At 40.7% G+C, this 20,950-nt stretch overlaps 1 protein-coding gene across 4 annotated transcripts in view; it reads right to left on the bottom strand.

Annotated features, from left to right (window-relative positions):
- peb (zinc finger protein pebbled) overlaps window positions 1-20,950 on the bottom strand; it is a 225,815-nt gene that overhangs the window by 4,074 nt on the left and 200,791 nt on the right. For all 4 annotated transcript variants that reach the window (XM_083113396.1, XM_083113394.1, XM_083113393.1 and 1 more), the window contains exons 2-4: window positions 17,179-17,281; window positions 7,281-7,453; window positions 1,675-5,994 (exon numbers count right to left, since the gene is read on the bottom strand). In XM_083113396.1, coding sequence (XP_082969522.1) covers window positions 1,675-5,994; window positions 7,281-7,453; window positions 17,179-17,245 — 4,560 coding nt within the window. In that variant the 5' untranslated portion in view covers window positions 17,246-17,281. The remainder of the gene's footprint in view (window positions 1-1,674; window positions 5,995-7,280; window positions 7,454-17,178; window positions 17,282-20,950) is intronic.

Below are 20,950 nucleotides of genomic sequence, written 5' to 3'. Positions count from 1 at the left end.
TCTGCATGAACCTCCTCCTCAATCAGAGCTAAAAATAATTAAAGAAACCCTTCCTAGGATGAGATTTCTGTATTCCTATTACAGTGCTGTTATCAATGGTAAAATTAATCGCTAAAGAAATTAGTAAATATTAGAGAAGGATTGACAGGAAATTTTTGCCAGTAAGAGTACATAATTTATTGATACTTTTAACTGATATTATTTCGATCTAATATAACGTTGCAAATGTTCGATGAAGAACATGGATGCTTTATTAATCTTTTTAGTTTTGTATGGAACAAATTGATCACCTTTGAAAAATAAACTGTGTATTTAGACATTTACTTTTAAAAAAATCACGAAATTAAAGGCTATATGCAGAAAGATTGTAAATGTATCATTATCTAAATAGCTCTGCCACATGATCTTGACGGTAAGTATTGCTTATTAATAGAGGCACAGGTTTTTGGTAAAGAAAAAAGCAAAATTTCGGTACAAAAGCGGTAAATAATATAACATTTTGGTGTTGTAGCGGTGAATAATCACATCAAAAGTGCTATATAAAATGACATTTTGGTTTAAAAATTGTGAATATAATCCTAAACTTGATTTAAAAACTGAACTTATCGATCCCCGGCCGGTTCAAATCCGGGAACTTTTCTAACGGTGGAAGCGGCCCCGGCGCCTACCCAGCGTCGAATAACATGGGTACCTGGGGGAAACCCTGGGGGGTAAAGGCGGTCAGGGGCGTGATGCTGATCACATCACCCCTACTCACGACTGGATCAAGAAAGTGTGGGGCGTTACCCCCACACCCCCTATACGCCTTCATGGCGTGGTGCTATGCACAGGGGAACACTTTACCTTTTTTACCTTTTTTTACTTATTACACAAAATAAACTTACCCCTTCTAATAGCACATTTATGTAGTTACCAGAGTATTAAGTTTATTCCTGTGTAAGGGGGTCTATTTTTGCTTCTCAAATATTTACAGCAGAATTAATCAATTTTCCATGAATTGCATAACTCACAGGATACTTCAGAAAGTGTCACGTCGGTATATAAACGGTAAATTTCATGTTTAAGAGTATATTTCGCATTATTTTGTGACAAAACAGGGTAGGAAAATGTACCTCACACCTTTCAGAAATATGAAATAACATGCTATAATGTTCATTTTTCATATTTTCGTCAAAAACGAAATTTGCATGCCTCTACTTATTAAATTTATTATATTTGAAGAACACAATGTTTTCCTATGGCTACTGACTGTTGAAAGTTCCTTCTTTTGTTTCACAACTTAAAGAAATCCATTTCAGGAAAACCTGGATCTAGAACCACCCCAGTTGATTGCATAAGGATGTGTAAATTGAACTGAAATAGCAGTATGAAATGCAGGCTGTATTGTAAAGATTTAGTGAAATTTTGTAGCTCAAGGCTTGGAATTTTTTAATTACTTGGCAATGTTGTACAAACTGAGATGCACAGAGATGCAACTTCTGTAAATTATGGTGAAGTCTCGCATTGGTATGGAATGTGAAGGATACGTTCAATTTCTAGTTGGGCCTCAATTTTCATGTAACATCTTTTTAAGAAGTAATTTACTTTGAAAGCTCAACATTGGTGAAACATGCCCAGTTTAAATAAAATACTCAAAACAAAAATTATCAAATCAAAATAAGAAAGCTAAATTACCTTTCTGTTCGCATAGTCTGGAAATTTCCCACGCAGCTGTTCCAAACTCTCTTCTCCGTTCTCCGGCACACCAAAGTTGGCGTTTCCATTCTCGTCGGGACTAGATTCCAGTGCACCCTTGGAGACCAGGAGATCGTACTCAGCCGTGTGAACATCCCTGATGTGGTCCAGCGCCTCCTGCCTCTCGGCGTAGCTGTTTTCGCACAAATGGCACTTGAAGGGAAGGTCCGAGTGCTGTTCTAGGTGAGCGTTCAGCTTCCCGTCGGACGAAAAAGTCTGTGAGCACTTGTAACAGGAAACTGAGCATTCTTTCGAATGATCGGAACTGTAGCCGTTGTTGCAGCTATCGAAACACTCGCTTCCGCTTTCTCCACCAGTTTCCCTCTCTCCCTCTCCGCAGCTTCCGTCGTCCCCGTGTCTGCTGGGACTGATGGAACCGGATGGCGACTGAGAATGCTTCGAAGCGAGATGCTTGCGCAGGTTGCTTTGCGTTGAGAAGGTTGAGCTGGGGCAGAAAGTACATTTGTAAGGACGTTCAGGTACATTACGCATTGTGTAGTTAGCATCGTTGTTGTTACCGTGCTTCCTCAGCAGATGGCGATCACAATTGGATTTGGTCGTGAAGAGGAGAGGACAGTGGGGGCATTTGTATGGTTTCTGGCCAGTGTGAGTCAGGACGTGTCGTCTAAGAGAACTGGACCAGGGAAACTTACGCAAACAATAAGGACAGGATACTCGATTAGGTGCTGATGAATAGGCACTTCTTTTCTTATCTGACTCGGATTTATTTTCATCACTTCCTGAATTATTGCCGTCGCTTGTGCTTCCTTCTTCCTCATCCTCTGCATCGTCCTCCTCGTCGGCAGATTTGAAGAACTGCTGGAATGTTTGCGTAGAGGCATTGTCGAGCAGTTTGGACACGCTAGCCAAATCTACTCCACCTTCATCATCTTTGGTTTCCTTGTCTTTGTGTTTCACATCATCCTCCTGCTCACTTTCTTTCTGTTCTTCGTCATCCATGTTATCTTCGTCTATCACCAATTCCCCATCATCTTCATTTGCTTCATTACAGTTTTCGTCAGCGGGTTCCTCCTTCACATGAACTTCTTCACCTTTGGATTCGTTGCTGAGTTTTGATTTGAGCTGCTGAGCAATCGCCATCTTCACTTCTTCAGAGATGACAACTTTTGTTTCTTTGGTTTTGCTAGAATCAGTCTCAGCTTCCACTTTGATCTCAGAAGAAACTGGCATTTCTTCCGGATGCGACGTGGTGACTTTATCTTCCGTGGACACAGAAACAAGAGTGGGTGCCGTATAAGTACGCCGTGCACCCCGAGGTCGCTGGCTCCAGAATTGCGGATGCTGTTGCTTGATGTGACGCTCCATGTTTGAGCGCAGAGTGAACCGAGCGGAACAGTGCTCGCATGCAAATGGTCGCTCCGTTCTGTATCGTCTTTGCTTTTGCTTTGGCATGAGAATTCCGTTCTTGATGACCATCTTCACCATCGGGTCATCAGGTTTCGGAACATTTTCGACTGGCTTTTCCATAATTTTCAGTGCAGAATCATCCTTAAGAGAAGGTTGGTCCCTTTTCACAGGCTCGCCGACTGCCTCCTTTTCGTGGTCCTTGCTCTTGTTCATGGACTCTGGACTCATCCCAAACCTAAACGGGCTCAAAGCAAGAGCACGCAACTGGTCTGTCATTGTCGAAGGATCCAGCAACAGAGAACCACCAGATAGCTGCAATCCTCTGATCAGCTCCTTGTGAATTCTCTCTTTCACTTCATCCGTGAACCGCGAGTCAATCTGTGGAACAGGAGATGCATTAAAGGCCGACATGTATGGGTATGCGAAAGGTCTGCTCTGGAAAGGTGAACTGAAGTACACGTACGGCGAGTTTGCAAAATGTTGGGAAGATCCTCTCACGTCAAGCTTTGGTATGGAACTTTGGGTGGGTTCAAACATTGGTTTCTGTGGTTGGGGTAATTGAGCAGTTGGAGGTTGAGGAGAATGACGACCACGGTCCACATCTTGAACACGTTCTTTGGGTTTTGAGAGATCTTGTGGCATGTTGTCGTCCACTTCTGGAGTTGAGCATCGTTTCTTCTTACTTAAATCTAAAGCATCCATGCTCAGATCTAAAGGAGAATCCATATCTGACTGTGGGAATGCAGGTACTCTTGCCTCTTGCAAGGATGACAAACTTTCATTTTCAGGATTTGCAGAAAATCTTGAAAGATCCAAAGATGACTTCTTCGTAAAATTGACTAGGGCTTCAACACTTGAAAGATGATCATCATGATTGGATTCTTTCTGATGAAAAGCTTTGGTTTCCGGAATATTTTCTCTAGTTTCGGCAATGAGAGGCACTATCAATGGTATGCGTGGTTTAGTTTCTTCCATGCTATCTTCTTGCAGCCTGGAATCCTGATGCTCATTCTGAGCATGATATGCACATTCATCTGATGTTGCAAACCTCATATTACACGTTCTGCAGCGATAAGGACCGATTGTACTTTCATCATGACGGGAAGGAATGTGATCATTTCCAGGAGCCAAATTTATCTTGAAATCTTTATTGCTTGCTGGCTGCTCCTGCTTTTCGTTGCTTAAATTTGTGGAATCTTCGGAAGGATGATAAATGATGGAGCTTTTTATTTCATCCCGTGTCAGTTTTGAATGCCGATTCCTGAGATGACGTTCGCAGTTTGCTTTGGTCGTGAACGCATAATTGCACAATGCACATTCATAAGGGCGCTCCCCGTTGTGTGTTCTCATGTGACGAATCAAGGTGCTCTTATCGTTGCTCTTGTAGGAGCACATATTGCAGAGGTACGGGGCAGCATTCAGATGTGTGCGGTTATGACCCTTAAGGGCTCGGAGATTTGGAAAAACTGCCGTGCACAACCTACATGGAAATTCTCCTTTCAACTTCATTTCCCGGAACTCGGCAGCGAACTGATCCTCCTCTTCCATTCGCAGTTCGTGTTCCCTGTTCTCGCTTGAAACAGACTCCGCTCGGGCAGGGGACAAAGGATTCAGCGAATTAAACTTCGCAATCGGGGATGCTGAGGTTGCAGACTGTGGAGATTTTGAAAGATCTTGGAGAAAGGATGCTTTCGCGGTGACTGAAATGATGCTTTGGATATCCGCAAGGTCTCTCGGACCCGATTCTGCTTCTTTTTCCTCATCCATCGGTTCCTTTTTAACTGGCCTCTCGACGTAGCTATTGAAATAGTAAGCATTTTCAAACTTTTCTTCCTTCCGTTTGATTTCAGGCTCAGGAGAAACTGACTTGTTCTGCAAATTCAGAACAGCGAAGAAGTCATCTTTCTTCTCTTCTGGTTCTTCGCTGTCCGAGGAGGCAGAATAGGTTTTGTGTTGGACTGAATTAGTTCTTAAGTCTTTTGGGGTATCACAACTGGATTCACACTGATTATCAGGTCCTCTTTGGTGGCTCGTCAGAGAGTGGATATGTAAGGCACTGCCACATGGGAATGCTTTTTTACACTTATCACATTGGAAATTATGAAAGGCACTGCTTGACTTATGGACACTCTCCTCACAATAGGCCTTTGCAATCAGAGGAAACTTCTCCGTGGAGAAGTCAACAAAAGTGAGATCTTGGAAACCAATATGCATTGGGGTTGTCTTGTCTTTTTTAGCATGGCTCATGAATCTATGTAAATGTAAGGTTCTGTGGTTCTTGAAGGCCAAGTTGCATGTTTCACATTTGATTTCGTAGTCTGGATGGTTCGCCTCCAGATGATTCTCCAGCCCGTTCAAACAGGAAAACTCCTTCTCGCACACTGGACAAAACAACTGCTCCGGTTCGCTTTCTTGCACCTTGCCGTCCTCCAATGGCTCGTCGGGAAACTCCAGAGACTTCCTCTTTGGCGAACTCGACTTCATGTCCCCGTTGGCCTTCCTCTTCCGTGGGAACTTCTTGCCAGATCCACCACTGTCGGTGCTCCCGTCGCTCTCGTAGTTGTCACGGCTCCCGTGGGTGCGCATGTGTCGATGCATGTTGCCGTTGGTGGTGAAGGCAACGCCGCATATCCTGCACTTGAAGGGCCTCTCGCCCGAATGGACGAGCATGTGCCTGTCGAGTGAGCTGGACGAACTTAGCATTTTGCTGCAGATCTTGCAGGTGTACACTTTACATGCAGTTCCAGGAATGCTCGCTGCTCGCACGTCGTTGTGCGACCGAATGTGGAGCGTAAACTCGTGCTGAGAAGATAACACGTGGTCGCAGATGGGACAAACATATTTCATGTCTTGTTCACTTTCTTCATTTTCCTGGGATATCAGATCAGATGACTGAAAAAGACAGAAAAAGGTTCATATTACTTCAAAAATGTTATGAATAATATGCATATGATACAAGACAAGCTTCAAATATACCAAGATTTTAGGTGGTTTGAGATATTGGGTCTGCCTTAGTATAACTGATAAGTGTGGTTGTAATTCCTCCTAAATCACACTGTTGTGTTCCTATTTCTAATAGAAAATAAGCTTAATGTGATCAGAGATCTGTAGAAAAGTATAGGTAATACACATGAGTTTTCACAAGTGCTCTCTAGGAGGAATTCTAAACAAATTTATTCAGGATTCAGATAATACGTTTGTTTCGTGAAACCACACCTATTTTTGAAGAGTTGCTATTGAGACAGACACAAGCCAGGCCCGTAGCCAAAACTGATCTCCAGGAGGGGCTCATGGGTTATCAGGGGGGGCTTTGTACATCAAGTCCAGTTTTCAAAAGTTTTTAACAGTATTATATGAAGGTAAATTATGTGTTGGGGGAGGGGAGTCATTAAGTTACATAAAGTTTAGAAATGTCACACAAATACTACATTTTCTCTATATCTTTTAAAATATTGCTTGAAGTGTTAATTGACTACTGAAATCATCCTTTACTACACACTCCATACTACGTTTGATGATGCAGATATTTATATCACCCAAGAAAAGATGGACAATATTCAATCAAAGTGCTTAGCCTAGCAACTTCTCCTAGGTTTATTTTAAATCCACATAATGCATGCAATCATGCGCATAACTTGAGGCCCAACTTTTGGGGGCAGAATCGACAAGTTTTCCATCCCATAAAAACAGTGTCCAGGACTATTTTGCTTTTTTATATTTTATAGCCATTTGAACACATATCTTTGTTCTTCAGGCCCCTGAAAGTTAATAAAAAAAATTGTAAATTTTAACAAATCTGAAAATTTGGGGGAGCAGGGTCAGTGCCCGACTAGCAGCAGGCATTATAGTTGGACATTTAATACTATCAATAATTGGAAACACAGGAACAATACTAGTAATTATTGGACTTTCAATATTACTTGTGATATGCCTATGTATGTAATGATGCTTTTCTTTCATATTTTTTGTGGTATTGCTTGAGAAAAGCATCATTAAAAGTGCTGAAATGTCACTAAACAAGACACGTTGTGCTTGGTAATTTTATCTTTTATGTTGAAGAATTTTGGCAATTTTAATTGTTATTCTTAATTCCATTAAGTAAATTAATCTGACCTTCCACTTTGTTTTGGAAACACTGCTGCATGAAAGAAGACAACCAAAATGAAAGACAGACATACCTGGTGCTTGACAGCTTTGTTCGACTTCCTCTTCTTTGCACCGGTTAAACTAGCTTCCGAGTCGCTGAGGACACATGCGCTCGAATCGTGCGGAGCTTTTGGTGTGTGGGAGCCATCTTCGATGTCTTCTTCACAGGCCTCTTGGGCATTGGGTATTGAGTCGACTGTAGAGTCTGAAAAAAGAATGGTAATAATTACTACCACATTCTAGTTCATATATCTGATTACAAGTAATATGCTTGTTGCCATTTTGGCACAGAAATACATGTGAGAGAGATTGTATAATAGAAAATAACCCAATATGAGATCTGGGTTATTCCACACCAACCCAACCTAGTCTTAGATTGAAATAATGGACGGAAGGAAAATATCCAAATCATATGCTCATATGTCAACTGGTTTTGAAGTTACAAACCATTAAAGTTACCAAAATTTACCAAAAAAAATTAACAAACTACAGTTACTAAAATTGCAGTTCAAACTCAAGTATTCTCGAGATCTTGGATCTACAATTTAAAGTGCTATCTACCGGCTTTCATATGATATGCAACACGGGTTTCCATCAAAAAATATTTTCAAAATTCAAATTCAAAATTTTGATTTTTCAAAAATTTGCATCTTTTCAAATTTTAAAACAAATTCTCAAAACTGTTCACAATGTTAATTTATCACCAGTGTTTTTATCCAGGGTCTCACGATGACATAGTATGTAGTAACGTCGCCTTATAATCGAGCAGTCCTGCATTTGATGCCCGGTGCACTGCAAAGTTGTTCAGATTCCACTTTAAACTGTAGGTCCAGTCCCGATTAGCCTATGTGTTTGCACAAAGTATACTTAAAACAAAAATTCAATTCAATGAAATATAAATTTTGATATTAGCCTATGCATTATGCCCAATAATTTGACTGTCTTGTTTTACTATTTGATTTCACAAGTTTTCAGTGACGAAACATTAGACTTAATGGTATATTACTGAAAAACCAGGAAGTGTGTTTATAATATGTGTAACAAAAAATATCTATATCAGCCCAAGATAATACATTTTGGAATATCAATAGGTATACTGAAGAGGCAAAAACTTACTTCGAATTGTCAAAAAAGATAAAATATTGTCTGCTTAAGTCCTTTATGATTCTACATGTTGAGCGAGACTGGATCTACAGTTCAAAGTGAAACTGAACCACTGTGCAATGTCCACCACATGGGATTGAACCCAGAACACTTTGATTCAAAGGTGGAAGCATCATCACTATGTCATCGAGTACTGAAAGAGAATGTTATGTTTTAAGATGGCCGAATGTGTGTTTGTATATAGTACTATGAGATTCCGACAGTGGCACAGGCAGGACTGAAGCACAAAATACTTTTTTTTTAAATCTTGTTATTCTTTAAAGTCCTTTTCAGAGAACGTAGAAATGAAAAACAAGACACTGCCTTGAGAACTGCTGAATCCACAGCAATATAATAAAGTCGTGCCAGAGACCCTGTTACATGCTGTAATAGAACAATAAAACCTTTGAAGTTCTGCTTTATCATTTAATAATAATAAAGTTTCAGGGTGCTGCATTAAGTTTTGAAGAGGACAATAACATATTGCGGTTCATAAAATTACACACTCAAGACATCATGCTCGCGATACAGCTCGGCTTATCTGTTTATAATATGACTGTCATATATTGAAGCATTAAATGTTCAGTGGTTTCGATACGAACAGAGATTCGGCATTGTCTGCAGACATAAACAAGCAAATGTCTTTGCATCGAGGTAACTATTGACGTCAAGATGAATAACCGGGAGAGATTTTAAGCTCCTGTAAGGTGTAACGCGAGGTGTAAGAATGGGAACAACATTATTATCTCTCTTAAGGACACGAGGAACAGTTTCTATTTCCAGCCAAACGCGAGGACCCTAAACTGCTCCTCCCCCACCGACCTTTTGATTAGACGTAAGTTGAAGTTGCCTCTCCATAAGGGCTATATGGGATCCCGTAAATACTTATTCATCATATTTTTCACAGATCGTATCACACCAGATGGTGCGAAACTGTCACTCGTAACCTTAAAAAGTTGTGACAATTTACCTGGTAATATTTATGCCTCCTACTGTACACTCCATAGTATTGACTTCCTAGTTTTTCAGTTGTTTGAGTAGTTCGACTCACTGCACTCATTTTTCTTTTAGAGTTTATAAAATGGATTAGGACAAATTCCCAATGAAGAACATCAATTTGTAAAATCTCCAAGTTGACAGTATATGGGGAAAACAGCATAAGCACAGCGAATGAAAGCTGCAAGGTAAATATTTGACACTGATTTAAATAAGAAATAAACCGATCCGGGCAAGATACTGTACACAATATTTTTCTATTAGGTATTACAACAAGCCTACCAATTTATGTTTTAAGAATAGCAGCACGTTCGGTTCAGTAAATTGTTAAGAGAATGCTAAATGCAACATTACTGTGATAATAATATACACGCACGGAATTTGAAATCATCCAATAATAAACTTGTACGAAACTGCAGTTTAAGAGCAGAAAAAGTGCCGAGGGCAGTAACTGCAGGTTATCACTCCCTGTTCCAACTGATGTCATTGATGATGTCAATCGTATGATTACTTTATCTCGATTAAAAGAGCATCGCATAATCTTTTATCAATACCCACACGTTAAACTATTTCGCTTTCGAATACATCCTGTGCGCCTACTCTATCTGAAGTATAGTATATTCAACGTACTGTAATTTCGACAGAATATCCAATGTTGTCCGTTCCCCTTGCACACCTACGAAATGATTCCCTCATCTACACACAAGGGTGGAGCTCCGAGTTACGTGTCTATGACTCATCGCTTGAATCGCATTATGTGCGTAGATCACATTGTTATTGCAAATATCACATACCACTCCCCCATTTACAATATGCAGTACAAAACAGTGCCGGATCTACAAGCCGCAGAGGGTTCGTATTTATGTGTTTGTTTCTCACGTGGCAGTCAGACTGAAATCAAATCAGGCTAGAATTTCACGAGAAATGCAGTGGTGAAGGATTCTTCAACCTATCTTTAATCAGGAAAAGTTATGACTGCATGATTGTAACAAAGTATCATTTTCCAGGTGTAACATTGTCATATATATACACCGGGTGGTCCAAAAGTCCCGGAACGGTCACATATCGTGAGAAATACACATCGAATCGGAAAACGAAAAAAATACGTGTTTAATAAGTGGGCTTGTAGTTCCGGCACTGGTACAAAGACAAGTACATAATTGTCTTCCGAAGTTGTAAGAAATACATGTTCAAGTGAAACAACTGTTAGCTGTTATATGGATACAAAAGTATCAAGTTTGGAAAACACAATGTGCCCTACAAAGTCACCAAATAGTCACGACGTTAAACTAAAATGGCTACATGTAAGAGACAGCATATTGATTGTAGAGTCGCGGGCACTTTTTCAAATTTGGACTGTTATGACAATGATAAAGTGTTTCACCTCTACAAGTGATTGAGAACTGTTAAGAGCTCTACCTTCCTATAATAAAGAATTGGGCGTCGTTAGCGGAGGGGGGAAAGCTTAGCCCGAACAACAGAAAAATCTATTATGTACAGTGGGATCCATGATTATTACCGTGCAAATTGTCCATGACCATTTTCATTAATTTTTCTATTACATTCTATGTGCTTTTAAGCGATGGATTTTTATGTATGCTAGTGCAGAAGTTGTCAACAGCTTGTTTTGAGTTTTCTTTTAATTCTTCAAGCTCTTATTGGATCAAATAAATTGCACAAACATGTGTGATGGACAATTTGAACGGTAATACTCATGGATCCCACTGCACATATAAGATGCTGGTGTATTTGTATTATACAGTAATTCAAAAGTAACAACATCATAAAGACTGTTCGAACTTGAATAAAGCATTCCATTTTTCGGATACGCTAGTTGACTGCATATTTATTCGATTGTGGGTTCAAGTGGCAACAGCCTCCCCTGCGATGTCGGCAGCAAATTCTTGACAAAGACACGCAATTTCTTCTTTGAACTCAATGCTGTTACGCATTCAGTAGCTGTCGCAGTCATCTCCTATTTCAACTCCTCTGCCCTCGGGGCGACCGAACGAGTTCAGATGCAGGAATTATGACGCAATGAGCGGCAGACACGTGAAAAGCCAAATGACGTCACTCGCGGAGCAAAAGGTGCGAAATGAGTAAAGGTCCGACTTGTGGGAAGATCCAGCACACACACGGATGAAGTGCATTGGCACTGTATTAGTCAGTCAGCATCCCATCCACGTTGGCAGAGGTGTGCAAGGAAGTACAAATCTGTATTCTACTTTGAAGTGCGTGATCAACGAGGTACATTTTATTTGTTAAGACAAGTCTTCGGAAGTCTGAATCTGTAGGCAGCGGTGCATTTATTTTCATTTCTGGGGTGTAATTTGTTTTACGTGGTGTTCTTTGGTTTGATTGATTTGGTTTATTTTACTTCGCTTTTCTGCCACTTTTGGCTAATCGCGACGATAAGGATGAGTGATGATGATATGAGCATATTGTCTCATATTTTCCAGTATTTTTTAATCGTTCCGACAGATACGGTTGCTTACTAAACCGTTTATTTCGGTAACTAATACACTCCCACAAAAAGTTTGGAATATTGTTAGGAAGCGTCTCCTGAACGCATGCGTCAATTGTGGGAAAAAGGACGGCTTGCTCTGCGACGACATTAATGAGCATTTCTACATTCTAATTTCTTCATATAGGATAAGTATTTATTTTACACGAGAGCGCTCAACTAAGATTATATTACATTTCTTGAATCTGAAGTGACGCATGCGTCAATTGTGGGAAAAGATTTATTGCTTTCTTTCACTTAAGATCCAAGAAATGTAATATAAGCTTGGTCGAGCACTCTCGTGTAAAATAAATACTTCTCCTATATGAAGAAATGCTCATTAATGTCGTAGCAGAGCAAGCTGTCCTTTTTCCCACAATTGACGCATGCGAAGCATGCACCTCATGCGTTCACGAGACGCCTCTGATATTGTTACATTGGACAATAGGTTAGACATAGCCTCGGAATGCAACAACACATGATATATGTCTGGTGGATGTTCTCGTCTTTTCGCCGACATATGCCACCGTGACTATCATCTATTGCCTAATATAATAATTTTCCAAACTTGTGAGGAGTGTAGTTGGGTAGTTGTATAGTCATGCTATATCTCTCTTTACATATAACAGCGGCACATGTGGTTACAACACAACTTTGCAGTAGAATAAAAAAAAGTATATCGTGCCGAACAGAATTTGTCTATTTTAGGGCATTTGTATTAAAATTCAGAGAATCTGTTCGGTGGGGAGCTAGTGTTGTGGTTTGGTTTCCATGAAAATGTGTAGATTCAGTTCTAATTAGCATATGTGCGTAAAAAAGGACGTTAACGCAACATTTTTATTTGCAAGGGGGCATCACTGCTTGTCCTCGAAATTCGTACATTCCAATTATAATACAATAGATTAGAAGAAGAACGATGGAAATGCAAGAAAAGAAAAACATAACTGCATTGACAATTGCATAAAGTATGCGAGTACATTATTTAGTGCATATTGATTATACTTAATTTAAATAAAATAATTCCAGCAGAACAGGTACATTAAATTTCCGGGGGGGGTCGGAACCAAGTGTCTCACATGTAATAATAAAAATAATTAAATAAAAAAATAACGTTTATAGATTAATAAGATTTAAAAAATAATTATTATTGCATGAACAGATAAATAAATGCTTATGCGTAGTTAGATAACTAACATTTGTATGCGAACAGTTGTCCTACCAAAAAAATTAATATTTTTCTTATTTATTTTTGGACTTGGTTGGTCTTTCTGGCGGGTCGGGATCCCCCCCCCCTAAATACGTCCTTGCACACCCCGTTAAAAAGGCAGGACCTTGCAACTATGGAAGTCGACACCAGCAACAAGCTACCTGTGTTGTGAATGCGATTGGCAGAAATTTTTCCTGAAAACTTGCAGCTCGAGGGAAAATTCCTCAGCAGCTGCCGTAGCCATGAATAGAAGCGTTTTTCTTGCCCCCTCGGCTGCTAGCGATGCAAATGAACTTCTCGCAACATTAGCTGCTGGATTTCCTCAGAGGTATCGGATTTCACTCTGAACGCTAGACAGGGTTGCCACGATGAGATCTGCCAACAGTCCCCATAAAACAACTCAACAATAGCAACCAGAGATGAAGCCAAAAATCATGACTGTCAATACTGCCCCTCTTCCGATGGCGGAGATTGGAGGGGGGGGCAGTTGCCATGTCCCACTTTTTGCCCTCGCACTGTGCTAGACCTTATCTACCAAGAGAAAGTAAAGTGTCCTTGCCCCCCAGTTTTAGAACCCAATCGCCGCCACTGCCCTGTTCTATTCAAGAGATACTTCCAGGGGTGCTGACGCATTATCTGGGAGATTTTTCCCCTTAAAGTAATATAAAATTCAATGTGCACCCGTATATATTTTTCTAAAATATCTGAACATATTCCCTTAGTAATTCAGTTACTTTATTGGTTCCAAATTGATTTTGCTACTAAAACTACCATATTTAATCCGTTAGATGAAGAAAGCGAAGAATTTAGATCAAGTAAAGTGTTCGGTAAAGTTTAAAAAAAGTGTATTTCAGTAATATGATAGTAGACATGCTGTCTTAATTAAATAATTTATATGGTAATTATGACTAGATCTGGATGGTTAAGGGAGGGGGGGCATGCCTGGCTACCTCCACAACGTTCTTTAACTCCCATCTCATATTCAGGTTTGACTCACAACTTTAATACAACTAGCGATTCGATTTAACCCGATACAGGGTAGTGACTTCTGATCATCTATTCCCGTGTTAGACGCCGTTGAATGGTGTGTATATATAGTTGCAAATATCGCTCGTCGGTGGCGCTGCACAATGGAACGACGTAGGTAAGCTTGTGGCTCGTACAGGCAACATTTTTACATTTACTGCCAGTGATATCAGAACAGTTATCTGCTCGACGTTTTCTGGAGTTTCACGGGATATCAAAGTACGTTAAAGGCATGGGCGTCGCCAGAAGTTTTTGTAGGGGGATTAGGTCCTTGATAAAACTTAATTAATAGAAATAATTATTACCCTGGTTATAATTGTCATTTTATAATAATTACTATTATATAAATGGGGAGACTTTTTTACTCAATCCACCAGATGAATTAATATCCTGAAACTATTTTTTTACATTCCATACAGTTAATGTACTGAAATTCAGTAACTGTATTTTGTTATTAACTATTACACACCTCGTTCGGGAAAAGGCTTTACAAGTTATGGAGAAATTTTATTCAAAGTTTATATTATGTGACTTCTCGTATTTGGAAACTATAAAACCATTTATTCTTCTGATTAAATCGTACATTGTGAAAATATAACCTGCCTCCTGTATTATACAATATTTTTCGATGAAATGCTGTTTTTACTTTGGTTATTTTGTTCGGTGTTAACTAAGACTAGCGGGGGGAGGGGGGGGACACCTGCCCTCCCGACACCGATGGTTAAAGGTACTGTGCTGTTCCAGCTGTTTTCAGCTCAACGTGGGAAGGGGGCGAACGTGTCTTGGCAGCTAAGAATACCAGCATCTGCAGCGAAGTGGTTAACGTAGAGAGTTACTAAGTCAGTGGTTATATGTTCGAATCACGGGTAAAAGCAAGGGCCCTTGATTGTGTGATCTTGTAAGCATCTCATCGCTGATGCAGATTATCACGGTTGACTTGGAGAAGTAGCAACAGCATGCTGACGCCTCCAGACACGTGGTCAGCGCATCGAGTCCCTTCGTTGCGTATTTTCTGGCTTCTGACACCACAGCACACTTACTCCTTTCCACGTAGCTGGCCAGTTGTTCTCGGGATACTGGATCCCGAGTCAAACCGAGGATATTGGCGGCCGGTTCCTTAACGTCCAATGAACCAGTGTTGCCACAATATGAGGGCACAATTTCTCTTTCCAAGGGGTAAAATTGCCCTTTTTGGACCAATTTTTCCCTTCACCTAAGCAAATCATACAATAATAAGTATTAGTAGTGGTAGTAGCAGTAGCTGTAATTATTATTATTATTATTATCATTAGTGGTGGTGGTGGTGGTGGAAGCAGTAGTAACAGTATTTCCGTTGGTCCATGTCCGTGTGAATAAAAATGTTAAATTTTTCACATGTCACTTTCATCGCTTCCTGACCAGATGTCTCAGGTTTGGATCCTGGTAAGGAATCCACTTAATCGTTAATCCTCAACGTTACTATTATCCGAAAGTGCATAAAACCGACGTACTTAACAGAAATATAAATAGATACAGGCTATATTCAAGGGAGCAGAAAAATGAAAATGTGAATATGAAACTGGAACTTAACATAAACTGTAATAATGTAGTCAGATGTCTTAAAATTTGCCTGAAATTGTGGTATTTTTCATCGAAATTCCCTTTTCCCATTTGGTTAAAATTTCGGTCCGAATTTCCCGGCAAAAAGGAAATTTCCCTTAATGTGGCAACACTGCAATGTACATGGCAAAATAAAGCATATATACCCACGAACATGGGCGTAACTGGGACTTAACATTTGGGGGGGCAGATACGAACTTGAGGCTAAACTTTTGGAGGGACCAAGTTGAAAAGTTTTCATCCTGTAAAAATAGTGCCCAGGATTATTTGCTAAATAACCGTTACATTTGCGAAATCACGAATATTATTATTCATTACTTAGCTCCTCAGGTCTCAGGATGTTAACAAAAGTATCCTTAACATGTAAATTTTAACAAAAACCTGAAAATTGGGGGAGGCAAGTGCTCCGCCTTGCCCCCGCCAAGTTACGCCTATGCACACGAAAAACATTGATGCTTGATCACAACAGTATCTTTAACGTGCTTTAGCATCACACGTGAAACTCCCGTAAACTCCAACAAGCAAGGTATTTTTTCCCACGGGCAAACAACGATCTCCACTCAAAAAAAAACTCCATCAAGTTTGAAGTTACGACACTCCTGCAACTCCCTTCTGATGAGTAATATAAATTACTGTCACTGAAATGAAAACTATATTCCATTCTTTGTTCGTGATTGTCGTTATCACCATTCATCTTCGCGATTAGCCAAAAGGGGCAGAAAAGCGAAGTAAAATAAACCCAATAAATATTTTTCGGGGGGACACACCCCAAATCCGGACTTCCACGATGGCTACCGACAAGTGATAAATGTGTACGTACTACTCAAGGCATAGGTACTACTTCGATCTCGTGAAAACACCTATAACTCATTTATTTCGTCATTTTTAACATTCCTACTTACGTATTCTGCATTGCGGAACATTCTTTAGGGTGGAATTATGCTTTTCTCACGAAAATAATAGCGTATAGCCCCAAAAACCATTCACGGTTAGCCCCACAAACCATTCACGCATAGCCCCAAACACCATTCACGGTAAGGTTAGGTTAGGCAAGCATAGTTAAAAATTCATTTTTCTAGAAAAAACATGAATTCGTGCTAAAAAAGATTACACGATGAAAGAAAATACATTGACGAACTTCGATAATGCTATAGAAACTGATTTCCGTAAGTAGTTTCTTCTGTAAAAATGAAGAGATCCGTTTTCACTAGATCGAAGTGTTACCAAGGCATATAACAAGGGGAAATCCGGACACTGAAAGATAATATTTTGACACTTCGTTCACCCTGGGTGATCAAAAGTCGCTATCCTGTTATCGGGTGAGACTCACATTGCAAGCTGAATACGGATGAGCTTAAAACTAATGTACAGCCAGAAGCAGTAGTGAGTGGCAAGTACAGTACACTTGCCTCGGACTTTACCTCGTGGCCGTACCATATGAGGAGACTTAACTTACCTTCTTGCATAGAGGTGCCCATGGCCTCGGGATAGTCGTCGGTGGGATGCATAGCCATATCTTGCATAGCTGGACGGATTGTCGGCGGCCAAGTCACAGCATCCTGAAACATGGAGAAAGGGGTTGCCCATGAGTGGCGGTTCACAGATCCTACGTCCAACATTACACTCTAAGGTCCCTCGCTCTACAAAGCACAATCAACCCGCACCGACGCTCGTATTAAAGGAACTTGCCCAGCGGAAACAAGGCAAGTCCTCACTTCCTGTAACAAGCTCTTTCACGACGGGAAGTCAGATGGGCAGAGAACGCAAGTCTTCACGGTCAACACGGCTCATCGATAAAAGCACCTGTTCACTTCGGGAGCCCGCGCTGTACTGAAGGGAACTTTGAAACTGACTGGACATGTTTCAGCGCTTCCCCCCTCCCCTCTGCCGCCGCGAAAAGACGTCCGCTGATGAGTAAACTCCCCCACCCACACCTCGAAGGGACCCAGCGGTAGTACGCAGTTGTTATCCTTTCCGGATAAAAGTGTGTCTTCGCCGAAGATAACGACTTCCCCCCCGTGTTTCCCACGGAGCTACTCATCCTTGAATCGTCACGGCGCCTCGACCAATCACCTTGCGACGTTTCCCGCAGCACGAGACCAAGCTTTATCTCAGCGATGACTCCGCATGTAGCCCTTTCCTGGATTTGCTCAGATCTCAACCCATTCTTGCAGGAAAAAACTATACGATAAGTAATCGACAGGCAGTGCACCTCTCTTGTACAACCAACGCTTCAACCGTGCGTGCTTTTGACGCCAACACGCATCCTTAACTCGATTGTACGAAGTTTAATACTGCCAGACAAACACAAAATACCCATGCGAAGTAAGGACCACAGTAGGAAGCCAGAAGACCAACCGTTGTAATCTCCTTAACAGACCAAGCACGCATAGGCGTATCTTGGCGGGGACATTTGCCACCCCTGCCCCCAAAATTGCAGGTTTATTACAATTTACAACTTTTAATAGTACTTTTGAGACCAATTATGTTTAACATAATGTACTTTACTGTACATAGAAAGAAAAATAATATAAAATTAACATCTATATACACAATATTTACACTCACTTATGCACTTGTTGATGTATTTTTTTCTTTAGTGCACTAGATGAATCTGTAAATATGTCAAATTCTACAGCTTTTAATAGATAAATCCCAATCTACGGTGAGCCTGTTCGGTGGCCGAGTGCGTCAAGAGCTCGACTTTCGAAGTTCCCGGGTTCGATTCTCGTCTTCTTTGTCAGTGTTGCCTCATCAGTTTCATCTAATCATTACTCATCCTCATCGTCGCGATTGCCAAAAGTGGGAGAAAAGCGACGCAAAATAACCTACAAGCACGAAAAGACCCGAAGGCTCCGTGTTCGATTCCTGACACCTTGTGTAATCTATTCACACTTCGTCTTCAGTATCACAATCAGCCAAAACCGGTAAACTGTATCTCTTGTATTTTTCGAAACTAAAACCATTTATTCCCCTGATGAAATAGTACATTATGAAAATATAGCATTTGTGGGTGTAATGCAGTTTTTACTTTGGTTATTTTGTTCGATGTTAACCTCATCGTCCCGATTCGAACCCGGGACTCCTGACATTGGAGCGCGCTGTGCTAAACACTCCACCGTGGAGATCGTCTCACCCAATATAGAGCACGAGATATTTCTAAGAGCATGAATAAAATGGATAAAGAAAGTTAACAAGAGATAACAAGGAAGAAAATACAAAGATAGATAGCAGTAGCGTATACCGAGTTCAAAACTAGGGCTATCTCATCATATTATTATAGTATTCGAATGGACAAATATTTGCGGGGTGAGGCCTTTTTCGATCATTGGAAAGTGACGTTCTTGGCCCAGAGGGGAATTTCTCTGTCATAAAAGCAACGCTTTTCCCCTTTCCTCCAATAGTTTCGCTCCAAAATTCCCCATTGCTGGGAAGATGCCACGCTGGTAACAATGAGTTCGTAACACTAGCGGCATCTAGTGTTGCCACATGAAGGGAAATTTCCCTTTTGCAGGGAACTTTTAAGGTCATCTGACTACATTATTACAGTTTATGTTAATTTTGAATTTTATATTCACATTTTTATGTTATTTATTTTGCTATTCCTACTTGTTTCTGGTTCTTTAAGTTTATTGTACGTTGATTCTATGCATCTCTGGATAAATAGTAACGATGAGGATTAACGATTAAATGAATTCCTGACCAGGATTCAAACCTGGGACATATGGTCAGAAAGTGATGAAACTGAAATGTGAAATTTTTTTAAAATATTTTTTATTCAACGAATAACGAATTAAACGGAATACTTAACTACGTACTACTATTGCTTCCACCACCACCACTAATAATGCTGCTACTACCACTACTACTAATTATTATTATTATTATATAATTTGCTTAGGTGAAGGGAAAAATTGGTCCAAAAAGGGAAATTATGCCATCATATTGTGGCAACACTGGCGGCATCATAGAAGGAACTCAACTCACGCAGTCCCCTGCGGATTTCAAAGAAAGCGGGCAATATTGCCAACTCCTAAGAAATTAGTGTAACAACTTGTAAGAAATAAGTGTGCCAACTTCTGAAAGGTCATCATCTTCTTATTGAAATGAACAATTTTATGCACATTTTTCGACCGATTTTTTCTTCTCTTTCGAGCCTGGGCTTTGCAGGTAGCGTAGATAGCCTGGAATATACGCCTCTGATAGATAGAAAAGGAAAAAGAAAGAGAAGATAAAGAGACAACACACAAAGAAGGAAGATAGACAATAGGAGAGTGGAAAAGTAGAACACAAAGATAGAAAGAAAAACCAAGGAAAAGAAATCTAATCAATCAATCCAACCGTGATTGATTGGGCTTATTTTACTTCCCTTTTCTGCCATTTTTGGCTAGTCGCAAAGATGAGGATGAGTGATGATATGAAATTGATGAAGGGTCTCTCACAAAGAACGTCCATGCAAATGTCGGGATTCGAACTGTGTGTACACTTTGCGTCTGTTGATGGGACAAGATGCTTCTGTTGTGCTAAGGAACAGAGAGAAGAGGAAAACGGACGCATCGGACACTTGCCAGCCCCTTATCTCGAAGGATGAGAGCGACCACCAGCCTGTCGGTTACTTTATCGTTTCCCGGTATCGAAACGCGGATCCGGATATCCGACAATGGTCAGCCAGAAGCTTCCCTGACACATGGGGAATTGTTTACTTCTCGGCCAGTCACAGGTCTTCGGAATACTTTTGTTTATTACTACGTCACGTTTCCTCTCCCCTCACGCCACCCCGGTAGTCATTGACCCGAAGGGGGAAATTGGGACCGTGCTCATTCATTTTTCTGCAAGTGCTCGTCATTTCCTTTACGCAAGCAAACGCTTTAAGAAATCTTGCATGGAAATGTATCAATGCCGTTCCGCAGCGTAGCTACGATGCGAGTTTCTCGCGCGACGTGGCGGAGCATCTCCGCCCACTCGCCGCGTTTCGTTCTGCGCATCGAAGAAGGCTGCGCCGTAGTCCACTGCGCATACACGAGCATCCTAGGCTCGCGACCATTTTCCAGGACTGCATCGAGATACATAATCTCGTTCTGATCGCCATGTTTGTGCGGATTAATGAACTCGCTAACCTAACACATTATAATATGGCACAGATGTATCATACGCGTGCTCACAGGGGGTCAAGGGGAGGCAGTTGTCCCCTAATAGTTATCACTGTTAATATTACAGATCAACTCTAG

The sequence above is a fragment of the Lepisma saccharinum genome, chromosome 27 (assembly GCF_977018435.1).
Source record: "Lepisma saccharinum chromosome 27, izLepSacc3.1, whole genome shotgun sequence".
In the NCBI taxonomy this organism is placed as follows: domain Eukaryota; kingdom Metazoa; phylum Arthropoda; class Insecta; order Zygentoma; family Lepismatidae; genus Lepisma; species Lepisma saccharinum.
Note: the sequence above shows the minus strand (reverse complement) of the source record. Positions and strands in the feature narration are given on the sequence as shown.